General features: G+C 41.2%; 1 protein-coding gene across 3 annotated transcripts; it reads left to right on the plus strand.

Annotated features, from left to right (window-relative positions):
• Nucleotides 1-931: 931 nt before the first annotated feature.
• Nucleotides 932-23050, plus strand: U2AF1 (U2 small nuclear RNA auxiliary factor 1). Of its 3 annotated transcripts, none has more exons than XM_074995543.1 (8): nucleotides 932-1048; nucleotides 7434-7521; nucleotides 11780-11846; nucleotides 16189-16238; nucleotides 17114-17212; nucleotides 18721-18854; nucleotides 19330-19422; nucleotides 19892-23050. In XM_074995543.1, exons 1-8 carry the CDS (start codon nucleotides 1005-1007, stop codon nucleotides 20049-20051), a joined length of 735 nt encoding a protein of 244 aa, XP_074851644.1. In that variant the 5' UTR covers nucleotides 932-1004; the 3' UTR covers nucleotides 20052-23050. The 3 variants fall into 3 exon arrangements, with proteins under 3 accessions (XP_074851644.1, XP_074851633.1, XP_074851654.1); XM_074995532.1 differs by lacking the exon at nucleotides 11780-11846 and adding an exon at nucleotides 12907-12973; XM_074995553.1 differs by lacking the exons at nucleotides 932-1048; nucleotides 7434-7521 and adding an exon at nucleotides 12907-12973 and having other exon boundaries at nucleotides 11826-11846.
• The last annotated feature ends 1002 nt before the right edge of the window (nucleotides 23051-24052 follow it).

The following is a 24052-nucleotide window of genomic DNA, read 5'->3' on the forward strand; positions in this document are numbered from 1 at the left end:
TCCATTTAATGTTCACATGAATATAGATAGCCACAGCTCAATTTTCCAAGGGCAGATGTGGTTACAAACTTTTGTAACCATGTAGGTTCATATTCAGATCTAGTTTCAAAAGCGTCCAAGAATCCTCTCTGCTGCTTTCTATACAAACCTTGATAGTTACTGTATGACTTTATAGAGGACTAGACTAGAAGCCTGCTGATTTCCTACTTTTGAGGTCCTTAAAGGATTTCTTAGGGTTTAATATATTTTCATTGTTTTCTGTTCAAACCCAGCACGCCCCTGCCCTCTCCCCGCCCTGCTGACAGACCACTCCTGTCACCGCACTGGGCAGACAAGAGGCAGATCACGGGCCAAATCCAGCCCCCCAGCCACTTCTGAAGAGACCCGCCACTCTTTGTATTTGCTCATCTACCACACCCATCGTTGCTCTTTTCCCGTTTGCCGCCCCGAGGCTGGACGCTGACTCCCCGACCGGGACCCGAGGGCCCTTCAGGCCGAGGGCACGGGGTTGCCAATGCTCTGATCACAGCGGGAGGTGGGCAGCGCGGACCTACTGCCCGGAAAGCCCCGGGGCCCACAGTCCCGCCGTTCGCTGGCAACCTCCGATTTCCCCACCCCACGGGGCAGCGCGCCCCGGGCCCGGCCCCCTCCGCACTGGTGGGAGCCCGGGTCGCGGGGGGGAGCGGAGGGGAGGGAGGGAGGCCGATGCCGCCCTTCACACGCGGGCTCCCTGCTGAGATCTGGGCCTGTGGGGGCGGGGCTGGCGCGTGCCGCGCTGAGTCTCGGAACAACAGACAACCCCCCAACCCGCAAAGGACAGCCGGGTGACGAGCGAGGCCTGAAGGGGGGAGGGGGGAGCGCACGCATGCGCAGGTGGCTACAGCCCCCACCCCCGCGCTCTGGTCAGTGGCGGGACGGCAGCGGGCGGGGCCGAGTGTTTCCGGCGCGGAGCTGTGACGCGCTCATTCGGCGCCAGGGGGTGTCCGGCGGTCGGTCGGTGGGAGATGGCGGAGTATCTGGCCTCCATCTTCGGCACAGAGAAGGACAAGTGAGTGCCCCGTACCCTTTGCCGCGCCACCGGCTTAGCCTTCTGGTTACCCCGCTGGGGAGAGAGGACGGGGGCGAGCTCGCGCGGCTCGCTCACATAATGGCTTTCAACGGGGAGTCTTCCCCTCCCCCCGCGTCGGCTTCTCGCGCCTTCGAGTGCGCGTGCGCGCGCGCCTAGACCCTGATACAGTTACTCGTCTCAGTCCTGGGCAGTCGGCGGGGCTTTGGCGATTGGAACGTGGCGGCGCGCGCTCCCGAGTGTGGCGGGGGGGAAGGGCGGCGCGCGCTGCCGTGCGGAGACCAGCCCCGCGCGCGCTTGTGGAACTGCCCCTGGCGGGTTGGGCACCGTGGTGTGGCTCGGAGCAGCGTAGAACATTCCCTCCGCGCGACCTGCACGCGGCAGGGCCTTTCCACGCCCCGCCCCCTTCCGCGGCGCCGCTCTTTCGTCGGCCCGGCTGCTCCACGCCGCTGGGGCGGGATCGGGGGCTGGGGGTGCGACGGCGACTCTGTGCGCGCGGGACGCCGCCCCACGTGCGCTCCCGCGCCTCGGGCCCGGCGCTCGCCCGCCCCGCCTAGCGGTCGGAGTGTGCCGCCATACTGCGGGCGGGAGCGCGCCCAGGGGCGTGCCTTTCGCCGGGCGGGTGCTCGCGTCCCGGTTTGGAGCCACGAGCGGTGGGGGATGGGCCCGGTGTTCCGAAGAGGCGCCATTCAGAACCTGCTCGGGCACCTGGCGTCCGTTCTCCTGCTCGCTGCGGCCGCCTCGGTCCGGGTCCTGCAGCTGCCGCGCTGGGTTACAATAGCGAAAGGGAGCGTGGTGAAGCGCTGAGCAGCCTAGGCCCTGGAGCCCCTGGGTGCGCATTCAGGAGTCCTGGTGTAGGCTTTACACCTTTACATTATGCTCGGAAGAGTCAGATTTGCAAGCCCGAGGCCCAGCGGGGGACGTGGTGGTGGGTTTTTAAAACATAAAAACAACAGACGTTTAGGTTTTACTCAGTTCTGTGATGACATTGATTCTGTCATTGTGTCAGTGGAGTTTTGATTGCTTATGCTCATCTTTTCCTTACGAAAAGCTTTTGAATGTTGCTAATGTTGCTGTCTGCCTGGCAGATTAGATTAATAATTTGCACAGGTATTTTTGATCCCTATAGGGCCTGGGCATGATTCCCCCTCACTTCACCCCCCACTTCTCCTCCCCCATCAGTCCCTTTCATTTTTAGGGAGGAGATTTGAAGATGAAACTTTGAAATTAGCTTTGGGATTGCGGGTGAGTTGAAATTGTACTGGGTATTGTGCATTTTTAGAGGTTTTGCAGTTAAGGTTTTAGCTTTGGATTGAGTGAACTCAGTTCTCTTTCTGGGCAGGTATCTGAAGGTATTTCTAAACTAGGAGCACGATAGTGTAAACAAACTACAGCAATGAGTGATTATTTTTGTCATTATAATATCCATTTTTGAGGATTGTCTACACTTAAAATGCTGCAGCAGCAGCATAACTGCACTGGTGCAGTTGTGCCATTGGAGCAGTTCAGCAAAGAGGGTACCTGCTACACTAGGGGTCTGCAACCAAAATAGTGAGAAGAGGCATTTAGCCAAATTTGGTTACAGAAGTCAATATTTCAAGAGTTGCAATACATGTGAATACGAGACAGTCCTCCCACCACAGTTCTTCCCTCATGTTGCCGCCATTCCATGCACAACTGTCCCATTGACACAGAGCACCCTGGCCTCACAGCCACCCTGCCCACTCATACCACAGCTGCCCCCCCCACAGCTGCCCCCCAGCACTGCATGCTCTGGCTGCAACTTCCTCTCCCCCTGAGCCATGTGTCACCAAGGGGCCATAGCCTGAACACCTTCCCCCCCTGCATGTGCCAGTACACTCTCACACCCCTGTCCCCACTCAGATATGGAGAGAGAGTGAGGGATCACGGTGGACTATTGAGGGAGAGAGAAAGAAGAGGGTGAGGCAGGGGTGGCAAAAGCAACCACATTCCTACTACAGCAGCAACTCTGGAGCTCTTCCCCTTGCCTGTGCTGGGAAAAGAGGGGGTTGGAGCCTGCATTCACCCTCTACGCAGCTGCCAGCCATGCTGGGGAAAGGAGTGTGTTATATACACAACCCAGGGGGTGGGGAAGCTCCTGCAGTCGCAGGCCCTCTCTGCCACCACTTGGCTCCTGCCACATCCTCCTGGCTCAGCCTTGATTGTTGGTTTTTCCCACCACCCCCTACCCCTTAGTTTCCCAGCCTGGATCTGCTTGAATGCCTAAGTCTGGAGCCAACCTGTGCTGCTCCTTAACCCCTCCTTTCTCTGCACTTTCTCTTAACATCCCTGCAGTCTAGGTGGGGGAAGGGGCTGCCTGTGCCTGGCCTCCTTCAGCATGCGCAGTTCGCAAGGCAACACAGCTGCTGCAGCTCATTGTTTCCAGCTCCCCGGCTGGGGTCTGGGCGCCTATAAAATTCCAGATGTTTTTAGAAATTTAAAAAACCCAGGCAGAAGAGTTTTGAGAGCTGAAATAAAGGACACATCTGGGAAAAAGTAGATGTATGGTACACCTAGCCCAGATGACATAGCAAGAGGGCCAGGGCCAGCGCCAGCCCCACCCCCTGCTGGCCCCTGACCTGGCCAGACATATGGCAGGGGGAGGGAAGTCAAGTGCAGGCCAAGCAGGGGATAGCTGCTGCTGTTTCAGCAGCAGCAGGACAGGGTTATTACAGGGTCCAGAGCCACAGAAGAGTCAGCATCAGGAGCCGCAAATGACTCCTTAAAGAGTTGCAGGTTGCCGACCGCTGTACTACACCAGTGATAGGAGGCTTCTGTCTGTGTAGGTCAGCAGTGTCCAATAGGAGTTCAAAGATTGCCACACTTGTGGTTGTCGTCTTTCCATTCATCACATTTCTCTTTCTCCACCCCCCAACTGAACGCTCCGCCCCTAAGCAAGGCACCTCCAGCCACCTCCCATCCCCCCAATTCAATGCCAGTGACTCACCGGAGCTGCTGGGGCCATTGCTGCCACCATGTTCTTCTCCCATCAAGTGATGGGGCATGTGTGCAGAGTGGGTGGATGGCACTCCCCACGTGCAGCTCTCAGGAGGAGCTGCATTTAAAGGTTCCAAGAGCCACATGCAACTCAAGAGCTGTATTGGCCACAACACAGTGTCCTATTTGCCACGTGGTGAGTGGTGAATATATTGGACATCCCTGGTGTAGGTAATCTGTGACAAGAGTCAGATATACCTTCCCATGAATGTAGGCTGTAGGAAGTTAGGTTTGTATAACTGTCACTTGCGGTGTGAGTTTTCCACACCTATGAGCCCCATAGTTACGCCAACATAAGTTGCTAGTATATAGCGGGGTTCTTAGCCGGAGGTACATTAACTTGTCTTCATATTTGCCTAGCACTGCAAAAGACTACAAAACAGCACTAGTAAAGTCAGTACAAACTCAAATTTAGTATTAGCAGAATTGCAAAGTAAACAATTTTTCCAGTAATAGTGTATAATGCTCCTGATATTTTTATGTCTGATTTGTAAGCAAGTTTTACCTGAGGTGAAACTTAGAGATGGGTAAGACAAATTGAGAATGTACAGTAATATGTAAAGTTTGAAAGCTACTGTAGAGTCTAGATCAAGCCTGAGAAACAGTAACTGGGTCAGTGGGAGAATTCTTCCATCAACCTAACTGTGACTAATTTGGGGATTGATTTAGGTCAGCCTAACTGGATTGCTCAGGCCTGTAAAGCTGAATGCTAGGTGTAGGCTAGATGTGAATTAAAATATAATCTTTAATGTTCGTTGAATGTTTTGTGCTGTGATCTGTTGGTAGAAGTTCCTGTCTTACAAGCCCAAAGTGTACTTGAGTGCCCTTCAGATTTCTTCCATGTCTGTAATTCTGACCGCAAATAGTAATTTTATTGAAACTACTGCTATCAATTTGCAACACGTTATGCACAGCCTATTAGAATTAAGTGCTTTTCACTCTGTTCCCCTGTGCTGTTTGCAGTTGGAGCTACAATGTGAAATTTACAAATTATTTAGTTCTGCTTTTCAGTCACTGTCATGAACATACCACAATTAAGGGCAAGGAAATTTGGGGAACATGTTTGTTTCTTTTTCCACTAGACCAAAAGAAATGTGAAGAGACTTGTAAATTGTGTGTGTGTGGATAAGGGAAAGTGACCTTGCCTTTGTCTGAATTCATTACTTTATGTGGAAGCATATAACCCTTATTTGGAGTATTCACACTCCCTGCTCCATACTATCTAGTGCCTGAGCTTACTTTCCATAACTAAGGTAGTTAAGTCCTTTAAATAGAATAAAGTTCTTACTTGTTCATGGGCAGTTTATGCTGCTGTGGTACAAATTGCCTGATGGTTCAAAAGGAGTGGTTCTCAAACTTTTTGCCCACAGCCTACCCTCCTCAACACAGACCTTTCAGTGGACCAACAACCAGCCACCCTTGATGTTTTAAAAATTTTTTTTTCTTTGCTTATCTCTAAATATCTTAAATACTAAAATATTCGTATTAGGCTTCTGGAATATAAAAAACATAAATACTCATCTATAACATGAAGAGGCATATACATAGCTCTTGTTGCATATATTATTTTAGCTTACCAAATTTTGTTTTAAATAAAGTAAAATATTAATTTATGCCTAAAAACAAAATATTTCAACATCTTTATGGCGGGGGGGGGAACCTTTTTTTGGGAAGGGTTCACTGACCCACATCACAATCTGTGAGGGGGCACAAAAAGATGAGGAAAAAAACCCACCTCTCATTGGTGTGGCCCCCGACTGAGACACCTCTCTCCCCTTGTGCTCCAGCCCCATGGAGTGGTGGGGGGTCAGGTCTTCCCATAAGCCAGATTAACTCTTTTGGGCTTCCAGGACTAATAAACTTTTTTTTATTGGGTGGGGCAAAAAATGAAGTTTTCAGTGTGTGGGAGGGGGCTTCTGGGGACCCAAATAGGGGATGGAGGTGCAGGGTCTCTGTCGGAGGGAGGGTGCAGGGGTGGGCTGGAGGTACATGGGTTGTGGAGGGAGTGTAAATATGCAGTCTGGGGCTGGAGGATGGGTCTGAGAGTGAAGGTGCAGGAACGGTCTCAGGGTGGAGGTCAGACCAGCAGGTTGGGTGTAGCAACAGTCTGGTGGTGGAGATCTGGGGGGGAGGGAGGGAGGGAGGCTGTAGGAGTGGAATGGTGGTTCTGGGCGAGAGGAGGATGCAGGAGTGGGGTGAGGGCTCTAAGCATGATAGGGATGGAGGGGTGCTTACCTGGCTCTGTGCTGCTCACTGCTCCCATTGGCCACAATCCTGCACTGCCATTCCCCCAGCTGTGGAAAGGTGCAATAGCAGAATGCAGAGCTGCTGCTTTCTCTGTGAGCCAGATCTGGCCTGCAAGGCTTGGGGCTCCTTCTTCTCTTCCCCTATGGCAGGAAGCTAGTGCTGGTGCTCCAACATGGGGGTGGAGTGTGCAGGGCTAGAGCTCCAGTGTGGCGCGAGAGGGCAGAGGGAGCCTGTGCCCCACCTGTAAGGATCGTACTTTGAGAACCACTATTCTAAAGTGAAATAGTTAAGGCTTTGTCTAGAGTTGTTGCATTTGTGGAAGCAGAAATACCAGGTGTTCAGTTTGTGTGTTTTGTTTTGAGGCAACAGGGCATTGAGCTGTGTGTTTTGTGGGAGCAGGGTGAGAGCGTAGCTAACCTAGAGGAGTCTGTCTTCCTTGTTGGGAATCATGCCAGCTTCAGTGAAGACATTCCTTTAAGTGTCCACTATTTACATTAACCAAGAAGTCCTGTTTCACCTTATAGACTAACAGATGGTGCCCCAGGACTATTTGTTTTTCTCGAAGATACAGACTAACATGGCTACCTCTGATACTTGTCACTATTTACGTTGACAGTTTTAAGTGGTCGAAAAAAGTAGCATGGAATGAAGCTGACTGAGAGGAGGAAGAAACTGGAGCTTTCCTGGATGAAGAGGGGGCAGGGGAAGAGAGAGAGAGAGAGAGAGGAAAAAGAAAAATGAAAGGATGAGGAAGCAGGAGAAACAGATTGCAACAATAGTGGTTATTCTACAGGTGAAAATACTTTTTCACTGACTGATGCTGAACGTAGTAAGGTACTGAGCCAGTATATTTAAGTGATTTAGATTGCAGCTTTGCATGCTCTTGAATGTCCTGGAGTTCAGCAGATTTCTCAGGTCATGGATGAGGGAGAATCAGTATAAACTAACTGGTCCCATTACTGTCTTAGAACTCATTGATTTGATTGAAGTATGTAATTGTGTGTTAATGTTAAGTAGATAATGTGAACTTTATCGTAACTGCTAATTGTGTATCCGTATCCTTGCCTTATATTTCCATAATTCTCATGTTTTTTATTTGCAGAGTCAACTGTTCATTTTATTTCAAAATTGGAGCTTGCCGTCATGGGGACAGATGTTCTCGATTGCACAATAAACCAACATTTAGCCAGGTTTGTTCCCTCTTGTAGAATTTATGTATATGTATCTCTTTGTATGTTGTAAGAACTTCAGATAAATAGTTACAATATTCCAAAATAAAATGAGGTTAAAAAATCTTCTATTGTCCCCTGGGGAGGCAGTGTTCCCATTTCCTCCCCCAGCACTTATAATGGTCACCTGTTGCACTAATGGTTGTGGGAGCAGTGCTGATATACACCTACCTATAGTAGAGAGGGGCAGTGCTAAGTGGGGAAAAAAAGTGTGTGCCATCTTAGTGATGTTTAGGCACTTAAACCATCCCAGATTCATTTATATCACAAACACTAGCATCATGTTCTATCCATCACAAATGGGAGAACTTCCACGACTCATTTTTGGTTAAAAAGTTTGCTACCTTATCTGATATGATCAGAAGAATCTCTCAACCCCTATACCTAACTCTCTGGCCTAAGGTAAAGGTGTCACAGGTCACTTGCATAGCCAATTGGGAGTTGAAGAGCTGCTTCTACCTGTCTTGCTACTTAAGGACATACAGCACTTGACTCTACATATAATCCAATCCAGAGCTGGTTAAATGTTAACTGAGAAATGAGGAGGGGACATAGAGAGTGGGCACTGGTTGATATGTACCTTTGTTTTATTAATACTGCAACTTCTCTCAAAGAACCTCTTCCATGCGCCTGGAAGAATTCTACATTTAAACTCCAAGTTCTGTTTACTTTATTTTCTATCATAGTTGATTGCCAAGATATGCAGGGAAAAAGATGATTTCTCATTTATTAAACAATTAGAATATCTACCTGGCATTGCTTGTATCCTTAACATAAATAATTGTTTTTCTTCATTTAAATTATTGCTCAGGGTGAGGCTATGGATAAGGGGTTCATTACGCAGGCTGCCCCAGGGAGAGAGGGCAACCCCAGCCCTCTCTCACCACATCAGTTGGGGGCCAGGTGAGAAGTACATTTACATGGTTGCAGCTGGGGAAGGGGTGTATGTTCCCTGGGCGGTGGGGGACAGACAGACACACAGACAAACTCTCTGAAATATATAGTAGATAGGGACAGCTATCTCCACCCATACTGCCCTAAAGGGATTATAGCTGTCCTGGTCCCCATCTCTGGCCCCTTGCTGTTCCACCCTTGTGTTCATTATTTAGTATAACCATCCCAGCTAGCAGAAGCTTCCTTTTCCATTTTATGAGAAACTGTTGCATTCCTGGCACATCCCCCATTGTCCTGGCACAACTGAACCCTTGCCTTCCTTTAAGTTAGAAGAAAAAGTTGCATGCCAAATTTGGTGGTTCTAGTTTTTACTGTTTAGGAAGAGTTCTTGAACAGACAAGTAGACACACACAGACAAACTCCCTGAAACATATAGTAGATTTTAGTGGTTATGAAAGCTCCTGCATTTACAGGTATTTAGCCGCAGATGTGACCTGAAGAGACTACTTCTAGTATCTCATATACAACAGATTTTTCCCCTTTTAAGAAGCTGCTTTAAAATTCCTCTTGTAAGCATAGCTACGCTAGTGAGACTGCTCAGAGAATAACCATGTATTTTTAAAAGCTGTTTTAATAGTGCGATATGCATTCATAAAAATTGAGACTAGAAGGGACCTGAGGAAGTCAGATCCAGTTCACTGTGCTGAGGGAGGACCACATAGACCTTAGGCCATCAAACAGGCCAGGTTTCTCAGACTTGTTCTTAAAAAGCAGCCAATGAATGGTATTCCACAACCTCTTGGAAGCCTGTTCCCAAGTTTACCCTTACAGTTAGAAAATACTTCCTTTTACCTAACCTTAAATCTTCTTTTCTTCAGATTAACCCCATTACTTCTTTTACGACCAGGGATGTGATGAAAAGTTGATCATATTTGACTTTGTAAGAACACTATGCATATTTGAAGACTGATTTTGCAGGTCTTCAGTGTTTTTTTCTCAAAACTAAATATGCCAAATGTTTTTTGACCCTTTTCTTCCGGTGTCGGCTTTCTAAACTTCTTATCACTTTAGCTGCTCACTTCTGGACTTTCTCCAACTTGTATACATTTCCTATATTGTGGTGCCCAGAGCTAGACACGGAATTCCAGCTGATGCCGCACCAGTGCCAAGTATAATGGGACAATTACCTTCTTTATGTTATATATATGACACCTCTGCTCATACACCACCAATTATTACTCTTTCTTAGCTCCACAAGGCTGAGTCCTATTCAGTTTGTGATTCACTGTAACCCCCATCCTCAACAGCAGTACAGTCTACAATTGTTTGCACAGTTGCACACTTGATTCCCCCCCACCCCCCACCTTCTCTGGTGCCTTTCAGTGTATGCCCTCCTAGTTTGACAATGAACCCTTTATAACTCTTTGAGTATGTTCTTTCAACCAGGTGTGAACTCATAACAATTTCAACCCTGACACAGTTCCCTAATTTTCTTATGAGAATGTCATGTGGGACTGTGTCAGAAACCTTAATAAAATCCAGATATAGTTACTGCTTTGCTCTATCTACCAGTCCAGTAACCTTGTCAAAGAAGAAATTAGGTTCGTTGGACGTGGTTTGTTATTGACAGATCCATGCTGGCTACCCAATATAACTCATCTTGTAGGTAATTACAAATTGTTTTATATATGTAGGTTAATGCAGGCTTAGTTGTATGGAGAGTTAGGATCACTTCCTAACTCAATCACTAGTGTCCTTTGACACTTCTAATGGATTCTTGCCATCCATGCTGTCTGGTTGAAATGTATTTTCAGAAATCACTGTTTAAACCTGAGTTTAAAAGTAATTGAACACTTGATCTTTACAGGGTTATGTTTGAAGTCAATCTGGTGCAGGGAGGGGGAGCTTTCTTTGTTCAGGGGTCACCGACCCACAGAACAGTCAGTCGGGGCTATAAGCAAAAAACCTCCAATACATATTACTCACCTTCTCCTGGTGCTCCCAAGGGGGGAAAAAAGCCCTCATTCACACTTAACTCCGCATGCACTGCACTCTAGCTGAGGAAAGCTGAGGCACAGGGCTTCCCCTTGCAATCGCGCAAGCTGGGGCTCATGCTCCAGGCTGCCGGGGTGTGCCAAGGCTCAGGCATTCCAGCCCTCAGTGTGGAGACTTGCTGTGAGCCAAATCAGCTTAAGATGGGGGCTGGTCCAGCCCACAAGCTGTAGGTTCCCTAGTCCAGCTTAGCGTTTGTGGCATTCAACTTGACAAACAGACTGGCTTGTGCTATGACTACTGAGTTTGATGTGTGACAAGTTGATTGTGGAAGTCCTTCTGTAAATATTGGTAATCAGCTGTGATAGAAAATAGAGGGTCAGATATCATTAATAGAGAGCTATTGCTATCGATATATTTTATTGATTTGTCACCAGTGGTGCAAATATTGCTGTGGGCTCTTTATTAGTAAAATCAGTATGTGCGTTAAATATGGTCCAACAGATTCTAATCTCTTGGCATCAAAAAAACAAAAGTGTTGCACCAGTTAAATTCAGTTGTGGATGAAAGTGCATACAAACTAACATTAAACTTGTATATTCAGTAATTAAATCTAAATATCTTTGATCTAATTACAGTGATATGGACATTGGAATTTTGTGTAATATTAGTTTACTAACTTAAACATGGTTTGTTTTTTCAGACAACTTGATTTTAAGAAGAACGGTACAAATGTAAGGTTTCAAGTCTGCCTGGTCTAATTCTTCAAGTAAAAAGCAGAAGTGCTAAAAGGATATTGATCTTTATTGAAGGATCGGAAAACGTGAACATGTACAACTATTGTATTATTTAAACAGAAATTCCACCAAGAAACCGCTTCATGAGACAATACGGGGTATCTAGTTAATACTTGAAAAACTTGTTATCCAAGGCAACATTTTAAAGACTGTATGGCATTACATGCTGTGCACTGTTACAGATGCAGTTTTTCTAGGCTCACAGTAATGAATTTGGTTTAAGATAAATTTGGAAATCTGCATAACACTGAGGAGCTTGAAGTGCATGAGTGATGTACTTCTAACACAAGATGTCGTACATGTATCCCCACATAAACAGTTTTGGTAAATATACTTGAAACAATTCACTAGGGAACAAAACACCGCTCTTTCTTGGTGGTTAATTTAAAACTGTTTTCATAATACGATGGTCTGGATGCAGTTTCAAAAGATACTCTACAAATACAAAAGGAAATATGAATAATTGTCTCTTTGCAATTGTCTATTATATGCACAGCAGCCAGTAGAATTCCCCTTTTTATTTTTTTTCCCCGCAGACCATCTTGATTCAAAACATCTATCGTAACCCCCAAAACAGTGCACAGACGGCTGACGGCTCACACTGTAAGTCCCGCAGTTGGAGAAATTTTTTTAAAGAATGGTGTTAAAGAGCCCACTCCTAATTATAAGACAATAACGTTGGCTTCTGAGCTGCTGACATAAAGCTGTTGCAAACAGGACAAGTGATGGAACTCTTCTTGCGCATATATCAAGAACTTGGTAAATGTACATGTTTATAAAGGGAGGACAGTGACTGATATAGATAAATTAATCAGACTTCCTTAATTCAGTCATTTCCACAGTGCACAAACATTACTTCCTGTAACTGTGAAAACTGTCAGTTATCTTCCATTCATTTTTTTAAACGATTACATTGCAAGCATTTCTCAAATTCTTGATATAATATGAAAATTTAGGCATATTTATAATATACGGTAAGTTGCCCAAAATTGCGCATTTTAGTTCACCTTTCCTTTCTTTAGGAAATGGAGATTTCATGTTATACCAAGATTACTGTGTTACACATTAGAAACTGTGCTGTTTTTAATATGTTTTGAGGGGTTGTGTTATTAACTAATTATTCATTAGGTCCAAAATCAAAAATCTGAGTGTGCTGATGCCTAACATCCGTGGTGTCCAACATGCCAGCCACTAGCCATAAGTGGCTATTTGGCCGGTTGAGCTTGGCTAGTTGGCTTGAACAATAAATATATTTTCAGAATAACGTGTTAGTTCGTTCTAGCAGTAGCTAGTATAGTGGCTGCTGCTTTAGGACTGGTTGGATGTCACGGCCTTACGTATTACAGCTGTTACTATGACACTTGGGTACCATTCATTGTATTAAAAGCTTTGACTGGCACCTCCACCCATGTATTGTAATGGAGGTGAGCAAAGTAACTATTCCAGTAAAAATACAGTAATCAAGTATCATGAGATCTCTATTAGTTTACAGTGTTAGTTTGATTCACAAAGGTCACCAGCTAAGTGAACATTTCCCCCCTCGGGAGAAAATAACTACCTCTCTTTCAGCACTGAGACTCGGCTAAAGTGATCACCAAAAGGAAACCAGTTTCGTGTTAAATTTCTTTTCCATAATATAAAGTTGTTGCGTTTTGTATTTCAGACCATTGCCCTCTTGAACATTTACCGTAACCCTCAAAACTCTTCCCAGTCTGCTGACGGTTTGCGCTGTAAGTTCATACAAGTTCCTTCACTGGTTCCCTGGGCTTGATTGTCAGAGCTCAGTGTCGACTTAAGCTGGTCTACCATTTTAGTTTAACGGATCAAACTGACGGCACTTCTTAAAATGTGTCAATTTTTTGTCCTCCTCATCCCCCACACGAATTTATTTTAAGAGAAATTGGATATTTTTCCATTAAATCAAAAAGTGGTTGAAATGGTTACCCCCCTGGAAAGCAGTCTTGATCTTCTGCTGTCTCCTTTTCCCTTTTTTTTTCCCCCTCTGCCACTTGCCTGCATCCTCGAAATATATTTTTGCTATATCTTTTAAAGGTCTACGTTAGATTTCACTGCTCAAAAAGCAGGACAGTTACACGTTAACTTAATCCACAACGGTACCCAATATTATGCTAATGTTGCGAGACTCAGAATTGGAGCTTTCAGACTGCTTGCAGAAATATATATTCTAAACTAATGATGCAGCTCCCATTTAGTGACTACTTTGGAAGATAAATATAGACTGACAAATGCTACTCTTCGGCAGCTGTCTGTTTGGATTAAGTGCATGTTTAAAATTCGCCCTTGCTTTGAAAATTCAAATTCTAGAACTAAGTTACATATTTTCATAGTAGGAGATATTTTAAAAGTACCTTGGGGAAAGGAAGCAGTTTGGATATTGTTATGAACTAATTTCTTAACTCTTTTGTAGTTAGGAAATGGGCAAAAAGTCTCATACTGTGCATCGTGACAGAAGTTAAATGACTGAGTTTGTCAGTCTGTGATTACTGATCTGTCATTACCAATGACACTAGTAGAAAAATATGCTAAGGGCTTTAGAACTAAAAATTTGGGTGTTATTTTTCTAATATAACAAATTGAACATGGGCATGTGGTGGTAAAGTTTTGTTCAGTTGTTCTTTTTAACCACTGGATCATAAACTAGTTCAAATTAGTTACCAGCATTTAATTAAGCATTATATGTTATGAAATTAAAAACTGATTTCACAGTAAAGTGTGATTCATAAGATAAACAATTTATAGGAGAGCATAAACAGCACATGTTCTAACAAAATTAATGCCCCTGATTAAGTTGACTTGACATTAAAGTCACTTGTCATACTGGGGCTTTTCTTGAGAAATAAAATATTGCTCATGAGCTCGTCTAAGTTTATAAAGTTCTACTGGCCTGCAGACTTTCTTGTTATAGATGTTCACTGTGGTATTACTAGCTGTGTATTGCTAAAAATATGCAGTTGGATATTGAGTACTTCCTGTACTTCAGCTAAATTCTCAGGGAGCTGGTACCTAATTTGCACAGAATTAAATTTGTGTGGTTGTGGTACAGCTGTTTAGATTTTATTTGCCCAGACCCTCTTGAAGTTGTACAGTTGCAAGGGCTGTTAGGCAAACACATTCTCCAAACTAGTGTTTGATATTGCTGTTTACATTTTAGTGTGTCTTGATAGATGAGTAATTGTGTAACAGAGTCTAACTGTACCTGGTGTGGTAGAGTTTTATCAGTGAATTTACTGAAAGCTTCCCCATATTTTTTTCAGCTTTGTGCCCATTGACATGCTGCATATATTCTTAATTCATAGCTCTTTAATGTTGTTGCTTTACTGCTTTCCTCTCCATTGTTGTCATAAAGGATTAATATTAGTTTTTGACTAGTAATAATTGTGACAATATCTCATAATTGGGCTTCTCAAGGTTCAGAGACTGGTAGCCCTGAAACTTAAATATTTATGAAGTCTGTGTATGAAGCTTTGACAATGGAATATCCTGACCATCTGTCAGTAGTTTCCCATTTGGTAGACTTTGACCCAGTCCTTTCCTCCTATGGAGCCCAAACTGATGGCCTTTTTTGTTTTTGTTTTAAATCCGATGTTAGTATGTTATCATCTTTGATATTGGCATAGCCCTGGGATATGGTTAGTTATTAAACTGTTTCTATGCAGCAGATGTTTGAGAGAATTTTTTTTTAATTGGTGCATAGCCAAGGGGGATCTTGAACACCAAATGTGTTGAATCTGGAAAGTCAAGTATATTCAGCCTAAACTGCTTAAACAGCTCCCTTTAACCTTATTAAGGAAAATTGTCCATAGTTCCACAAAGATTATGTGGCTTGATTGGCTTTTTCAGTAAAGATGAAAACTTGTTCTAAATGGCATCATTTGCACTGTGATCCAGAAATGACTGGATTCAGAGCACCTATTTTAGCATAGCAACTGAGGCAAATATTGGATCATCCTTTTGACATATTGCAGGTTTTGCTTAGTAAAGTAATGGTATTTCATTTTAATGGTTAAAGCATTGTTCTAGCATGAAGTGCCATATCTATTTTAAAAGCTACTTGATCGTAATAAAGTGACTTAAGTGAAGACTTACTCGATCTGGCTTTAATGTATAGGACTTATTAAACAAAAGTATGGTAAGACGGTGTAAATCTGGAAATAACCTATTATTTCTTGTAGTATATTTAATGCTTTGAAAAATCAGCAAAATTTAAATTTGCAATAGCTTTTTTTTTTAGCAGCAGGCAAGCAACACTCACCTGCAAAGTCCAGCCAAGGTCACTAAAATGATCTTGCATAAATGTCCAGCCTCTGTCATATTTGAAAACAAATTCTGCAGTATTACTGAAAGATAAATTGGCATTAAAATTAAATGAAATGCTTTCTACCACAAAGCCATGCAGTTTCACTCTTTTCTAGGCGAATAAAAAAAGTATTGTATTCTAAATAAAGTCAATGGATCATGACGAGTTACTGTTTTAATTTCATCAGTGATTCCTCAAACTGGTGTATTTACACTGGAGGAGTGAACATCCTTAAATGGAGCTCCGCCTTTAGAAAGAGAAACCATGCTTTAACATGACAAAGCACTTGCCTTCTTTGTAGGCAAACCATTGGCAGAGGGTGGGGTTCTATATTTAATCAGTCACATTTGAAAGTAAATCCTTTCCCCTTAAATTTGGGGTATGCCATTGGGATGCTGATAAAAACTTACTGTGATTTTACCATACGAGTGTCATGTACTAAGATACTCCTTTTTTGGGACTAAAAGCTACTCTGAATTATTTTTAATACCTCATGGTTAACTACATGATATTTCTTAGGCTTCGGTAGATGACTTCTTCTATTCTCTAAATTGAATTTTGTAGTTTGTTCAGAGTTTTGTCATCATTCAAATTAATTCTAATCAGTATGACTTTTGGAACTTGCAGGTGCTGTGAGCGATGTTGAAATGCAGGAACATTATGATGAATTCTTTGAGGTATGTTGAAATTTGCTGCTTAAAATGCTTTATTCAAACATTCTTAATTTTGCAAAGGCAAAAAAATAAAGTTTAGTTGGTGACAGTGAAAAATTACAAAATAACCTCTGTAGTTAATCCTTGATAGAACCTAAAAAGGAAGACTATTACTCTTAGGTTTAACACTTCTAATTCCAATATAGCTTAATATGATATTGATAAATAGTGCCTCAAATTCACATTACAGGAAATCCTCCCTGTCCCAAAGAGTGTACTGGGTAAATAAGAAGTTTGATGCTTGGGGCAATCAGGGAAGGATGGTGGAAAGTGTTAATAACACAGATTAGACACTTGGTTGCTTGACTGTGTATCCAGTTAGTGTATATCTATTTTTATATAACTTTGCTTTTACATTTTAAATATATAGTCATTGCGATACCCTCATTTAATTTGCCTATAACTTCTGTTATATTAGACCTTGGATTAAGTTTCAAAACAAAGTATTGAATAGTCTCTTTTCGATGTCTCCCATCCTGCTTCCTCATACAGTTGAGATAAAAAGTACATTTAAGTGTTAGCGAACAAATTTGGAAGTAAACACAACTGAGATATTAGCTTTTATTCCAGAAAGCACTGCTGTAGTGTCTCATGCATCTCATTTTCCATATAAAGAAAAGGTACCTTTTGTTGTGTAGTTAATTACTTGTAGTACTCAGTGTGTTAGATATTGTCCATGCGTACAGGCTGATGATAATGCATGCCCAGAAGTTTTAATGTGTGCAGGATGTTGGAAGAAAAGTTTTCCTTCTTGGTAAGATGAATTGTCTTGGTATTGTAGGTATATTTAATTCACCTTATTTCCACAATATTTTCATAATAAATTTATCTGCATTTAGGAGGTCTTCACGGAAATGGAAGAAAAATATGGTGAGGTTGAGGAGATGAACGTTTGTGATAACCTTGGAGATCATCTAGTTGGAAATGTGTATGTAAAGGTAAGATACAAAAACACCTCTGCAATATATCATGAATACAAATGTTCTTTAATATACCCAATTAACATCTGCAAAATATGGCAGCACCTTTATGAAAGTAAACATCCGTACTCTGGAATAATTATGCATATGTTTAGATTAGAATCCAAGCCAGGGAGAGTGAAAATACATCCTGTTAGCGTTGAATCTGTCTTGTTTTCATGAAGTTTAATCTCACCTTTTTAGTTGTGAAGCTATTTACCATAGATGAACTGTTGTCTGGTTAACATTTGGGTTTTGAAATTCAGAGCACAGAACTATAAAACTGTTAACTTAGAAACTAGATTTTTATGTGCTCAATTAAATTTCAATCAGTTTTAGCAGTTGTAGCAAGACTGTTTGTTTGTTTTATACTCCCTGGTAAATGTAGTAAATATATTTAATATTGTAATGCTCATCAGGGTAAACTTTATATTAGAAGTACAGTACATTTAAAAGGGTTAATCTATTAAAATCTTCACAAATCTTGCAGATCTTGCTAGCAGTTGAATTTATTCAAACTATGATAACTTGCCTGCTGTCTGTACCTTGCTCAGCTTAAAATTGAGAGGCTAGACACTTTTGTGATGTTGATGAGATCATTACTTAAACTGGAATAAGTGTAAAAACAGATTAAATAAAATGACATTAATACAAGTCTGACCTCTTTTATTTAAGAGCAAAGGGTGGGGTGGTCACTGGGTATTTTACAAATAATGGTTGCTATGCACGCAACCATTTTAAGAATTATTAGTTTATCCTGAAACCATTCTTAACCCTAATCCTTGCCTCATTTGCTTGCCCCCTTTCATTATCCACTTAGACTTTTTAGTGTCCTTCCAGAATTTTGATGATTTCAAAAATAATATTTATTATATGCTTCTTTCCAGTTAGCTTTCTTTTTTCCTGGTTTTTATATAATTAATATTGTGTTTGTTTTGGGAATATAAACACTTGAAAGGTGGAACATTGGTTTAAATCTCCCAGAATCCTGTTATTGCACACTTAATCTTTTGAATTAAGTGTTTATCAAACTACCTTAGCGAATATAAATTCATTGTCTCAAATACTTGACAGCCTCTTTAAATCCTAATTGTCCAATAAATAGTAAGTTTCAAATTTTTGTATGTATTCATCAATCTGAGATAATTGCAAGTCACAATATCTAATTCATGTTCCTCACAAATGCCTGCAAGACTATTTAGTCTTCCATATGTGGAATGTTAATGTTCAAAATCATGTAGCCTGGAGAGAAACCACTGAATCCTCTCCAGATTTCATGTTTAAAATGTTTCTGCTAAAATGATAAACTGAATGGACTTGCATGTGTTTTAGTGAGACACCACTTAAGAGTTGGAGCAGATAAAACATAAAGCGGACTTCTAGTTTTATTGCTGGCCTTGAGCACCTGTTACATATACAGTGAGAAATGAAATGGTAATGTTTGGCTTATTTTATACAACATTTTGAAAATGTTAATTTTACTTCAGTTTCGTCGTGAAGAAGATGCAGAAAAGGCTGTGATTGATCTGAACAATCGTTGGTTTAATGGTCAGCCAATTCATGCTGAGCTTTCACCTGTGACTGACTTCAGAGAAGCTTGTTGTCGTCAGTATGAAATGGGGTAATGAAATGATTTTTTGATACTGCTCAGTTATAATGGTTGCTTGCTTAGAGAGTCTTCCAAGTTAAGCTTTTCATGAGTGTAATTTTTCTCAAGCGCATTTCCATACAATGCATTTAGTAAAAATACAAGAAAATACATTAAAGTTATACTAACATCTAGATTCTAGAGCAGGTTCAGTTCACGTGCCTTAGCACTCATAGCTACTTGGTCTCTTCATCTCTACAAAAAAATTTCTTTTCACTTTTGAACAGTGATGCACCAGGTGCACAGGAAATTGCAATAAATCATGCTCAAGTTTAACCCTGTCTTCAGGGCAGTTAAGATATTTTGCCAAGAATTTTACTTCCCAATGCTTAAAATATATATTTTAAAAAAATCACAAATCAGTTAACTATTCAAGCTTATATAGAAGGAAAAAGCTAATAGGATAAATTGCAAATTATTTTTGTGGTAATTTTCTTCTGCTCTACAGAGAGTGCACGCGCGGAGGTTTCTGTAACTTTATGCATTTGAAACCCATTTCCCGAGAATTGCGACGTGAATTGTATGGACGTCGTCGTAAAAAGTAAGCATTTGTATTTCAAATTTAAATCCAACCGATGCAAGTAATTTAGGGATTTTGAAGACAAAGAATAGGATCTGACTTTGGGCTGTAGACTTGCAGTGTACCATTAAATCCATAAATAGCTGCAAGAGACTTCTTTCACTGTTGCAACTGTTTTGTACTTAACAATAGAACTAACTTAGAAGGGTATTTAGAAGTAACTGCTCCTTTTCTGGCTGTTCAGGCAAGTGACCACAATTAAGTTTTCAGTGTGTGTACTGACCCTAAAATTCAATTCTGTAATGATGGCCTTGTGGTCTTGAAAGTGCTTCTCCTGGGTGGTTGAAGTGTGAAATCACTACTTTATTTCAAACTCTACTCCCTTTATTCTGATGTTTTCCTATGAATGCTTGATCCTTGGTACTCTGTAGAATGCTGCTTCGTTGCTTTGCCCTATTTAAGAACTACAATCTTAAATGCTTTTTTGCAGGCATAGATCCAGATCAAGATCCCGTGAACGTCGTTCTAGATCCAGAGATCGTGGTCGTGGAGGTGGTGGAGGAGGAGGTGGTGGTGGTGGTGGTGGAGGAGGAGGACGGGAACGAGATAGGAGGCGGTCAAGAGATCGTGAAAGATCTGGTCGATTCTGAGCCATGCCATTTTTACTATGTGTCTGATAGAAAGTGTTGTAGTCAATTGACCAAACAAGTTCTTAATGAGATTTTTTTTTTTTTTTTTTAAAAAAAAGATGGGCTTCTGAATAAAAATTTGTAGTGATACAGTAATCTTTGTGTAACTTGTTTCTTGTGGGGGAAATCTTTTTTTTTTCCAAACTGTCATTCGTTTTTCTTTACAAATAGCTGCATTAACTAAGCTTGCAGTAAAGGTGGAAAATATATTGGAGGTGTGCAAGTTTTTACATTCAGGTATGAATTTTCTGTTAAGGAAAATGTGCATGCCTGTGTATATAATATAAAACAGTATATTATATACATGGATAAAGTTCTATATTGCATAAGAGACCGTTGCAATTTGTTTCCCTTTTCTGCTATTCTGTCTGCTTATTTAGGTTAGTTTAGGCACATTTAAAGGAAGGCTGTGCAAAGCGCATTTATTTACTCAGTAGAGCTGCTAAGTTACAAAAATATGTATGTTAATAGAAGTCTGTGCACTGTCTATCACTGTGACTTGTGGCATTTACAATAAATCCAATTCATGGTGTAAAATCTAAAGCCTATTCTCTAAGCCCTCTGGAGTAGTTGAATTGCTACTCCTGGCTGTGCCAGAATTCATAGTTCTGGCATTTTTTCCACACAGACATACTTCTGTCTCAGCTGATTCCTTAGGACAGTGTATCTAGTGCTGTATTATGGCTAAAGTTATGAATGCAGTGTCTTATGCAGGCTATCAGGTTATTGTGAAAGAGTTCATGCTGCATGCAGCAGGATCAGTTCTGAGTGTCGGATCAACCTTCATGGAAGGTTTCTTTTACTTGATGATCCATTGGCTGTTCTTCTAACTGAGAGCATAATACCAGTATTCAGGATAAAGTAATAAGGTGGGCACTAGTGAAAAGTATACGATACCTTCTCAATCTGCAGCTCACCTCCAAGACAAGAGCCAAACAGTAGTTCAAAGCATCTTTTCCTACATAAAGCACTTGCATAGCAAAGCTGATGGACATGTGCGTTTTGTTACATTTTTACATGAAGATATTTTTGGCTGACTCTATGTACATTCTTCATTGCAACTGTGAATCACAGCTGTATTTCATAAAGCAAAATACATTTTGTGGGATTTGGTGCTTCTAGCTCTAACACCTCTGACTGAAGTATCCTGGGGAACATCTTATGTTCTATATTGTACAGTTGCTGACTTTTCAAGATGTATAATGAGACTTGTGCTTATCAGTTCATGAAATAGTGCAAAGGTATGTAGCAAGTGTCTACCAGTTGCAACTTCCTGTACATCAAGAAATAAATAGAATTATTTAGCTTTTAGAAAGGGAGATTTACTAATGCTACTAGTGTTTTCAAAAGCTTGCATTAATGAGAATATGCCTAAAAGTGTTTGAAGAATTACTCTATCTAAATGCAGTCAATGTAGACATTTAGTGAGAAGGCTAATGATTAACTTGTGGTTTTGATTCTTTTATCCTCAAAAGATAAATATAAGCAAAGAGAGTACTTGCGAGCACTTGGAACTTGCAAGCAGTGATGGAGGGAAGCACAAAATATTATACATCTTAAGCTCTTTAAGGTAAACTTTTGGACCAAATAAAATTGATATCTGCAGAACGCCTTCACTAACCAGATTGGCAAGGAAATCAGCATGTATTTTTACAGGCTACTAGCAAAGTAAAAGAACCCTGTCTCTTACCATACCTTTATGGTATGTAAGGATGTGTTTGTTCTTCGTTTCAACGCACTGGAAGTCAGGTCATGGCTTCCTGTCACCTCAAGGACTTCCAGCAATGTTTCAAGGGCTTTGGGTGGCAATATCACAATGAGCTGAAATGTGGGGTGCCTTTGCCACCAATTGAGTGTTTAACATTTAGCCCTGTAGTTCACCTCAGTGATTAAGATTTACCCGTTTCTCTTCAGTGACATTCTGTTGTTTAATACCCTTTTCTAGTTAGATAGCAAGATCCAGCAAGAAAGAGACAGTATTCATGTACATTTAGGCAATGTTTTGCGCATAGAGTGGGCACTACTGCAATACAAATCAGGTCTCTCTCTCTCTCTTTTTGGGCAAATAGCATGTGCAAGACCTTGTCTGTACAGGAAGTCCTGATGCTAAATTGCTCAACTGCCATGAGACCCTGTCCACACAGTGATTTGTACCAATTTATTTTTTTTTGCCTGAGACCGCTTTTGTTTGTAAACTAGGCCTAAATTGTACAGATCACAAATAAATTGCAAAGAGCCTAACTTCTGTTGTTTGCTTTCAACATTTTTCTTCCTTTCATTGAAATCCACTGAAAGCATCATTTTGTGACTTGTGAAATAATACTATACCTGAAATATGTATTCAGAGCACTGATAGCAAACCAGGGAATGTCAATGAATTTGAAAAGACAAAAAAGCTTTACAGTATGTACATTTCCACAACCTGACTAGTGAAAGCATAGAGCACAAATCTAACACAAACTCAAATCTTCCTTGTAGCTTTGTCCTTCATCTGTGATGCTGCATGTTACGCCAGTGAAATTGTGTGAACTTTAAAAGGACTTGGCATGTATTTTGTCACTTTTTCAATGCCATCTAAAACTGGTAATTGGTCTTATTAATGGACATGGAGAAACTTCACTTTGTTAGCCTAGTCCCATACCCCCTTCCCCATATATGAAGTCTAGAACAGGAAATTTGAAAGGTACCTACCTACTCATTACTATTCCCAAATGTCAAGGTTTCTTCTGTTGATCATCACTTTTAACTCTGAATTTCTTAAGCAAATGACAGCATATGGTACCTTCTGGTGTCTGGATACACTTAATTTTAAATAAACTCATAATTCCAAGTGACTTCCTCTTGTATTCAATCAAATCTGATTCTTCTGTAAAATGCTGCTTGTCCATGATTATGATGTATGTTAAGACTGTAAAACCAAATGGAGAAGTTGTTCAAAATAAAGCTTTTTTGATACATAATTTGCGCATGATAGAAACAAAACCTTTCTTTTAAATCAGACGTTTTTCAAAGAAACTGCCAGCAAGGATGTGAGGTGCTTAACAATTTTGAAGAGCCCACATGCCAACTAAACCAACATTTTAATCTGAGACAGACCTCTTTTAAAAAAATATTCCAGTGAATTTGTTTCCTCAAATATATAAAAAGCCATGTATAGTACTTGTGTACTGGTGTTACAAAATAGAGACCTCTGTCTTTCCTTATGCAGATCAGTAAGTGTTGTTCTTTGATAAAGGCTGCAGGGTCTGTTTTGTATTTGACTGTAGAAATCAGTCTTGGCTAATCACTTATTTAAGAACATGACAGAAGGAGTTCGCATAGCATAGGAAATAAGTAATGTCTTAAGTCCAGTACACTTCCTTTCTCCCCTTGTACATTTCAGTAAATTGGTTTTAGTTAAGTGTTAGTGACTGTAGCTGGTTCTTCTACTGACACTGTCACTATGTTTCATGCCATCTGCACAGAGAGGTTAAATCTGAATTTCCTGTTTTTTATCATACATATGTATAATCTCACCCTATAAAATAGAAACTCTTTTAAAAGCCTTCAGTGCCAGAGACATGGATCTCTGAATTTATTTTAAATAGTAATATTTTTGCTGCTACTTGGGAGCTACATGTTTCTTCTATACTATTGCAGTCCTGCCTCTCTTCGAGCTAGTGATTTTTGAAAGTAGAATTCCTAAATTTATTCTAATTAAACATACATGTTTGTATGTGTAGAGATACTAGATGTCTATTTCTCTTTTATGACCACAAACTGAGGTGTTTATATAAAGATAAAAATCTTTGACCTGATTGTGGTGGACTAATCAGCAAGATTCTCTTGTTTAGGAGAGGCTTCTTATTTTTCCACAGCTATTTATTTTAACAGTTGACAAACTATGGTAAGTCATGTGGAAATCAACAAAATCCGTATCTCCTAATTCCGAAAGAAAATCACAGGTCCAATCTTTGTCCTTG

The sequence above is a fragment of the Carettochelys insculpta genome, chromosome 1 (assembly GCF_033958435.1).
Source record: "Carettochelys insculpta isolate YL-2023 chromosome 1, ASM3395843v1, whole genome shotgun sequence".
Lineage (NCBI taxonomy): Eukaryota > Metazoa > Chordata > Testudines > Carettochelyidae > Carettochelys > Carettochelys insculpta.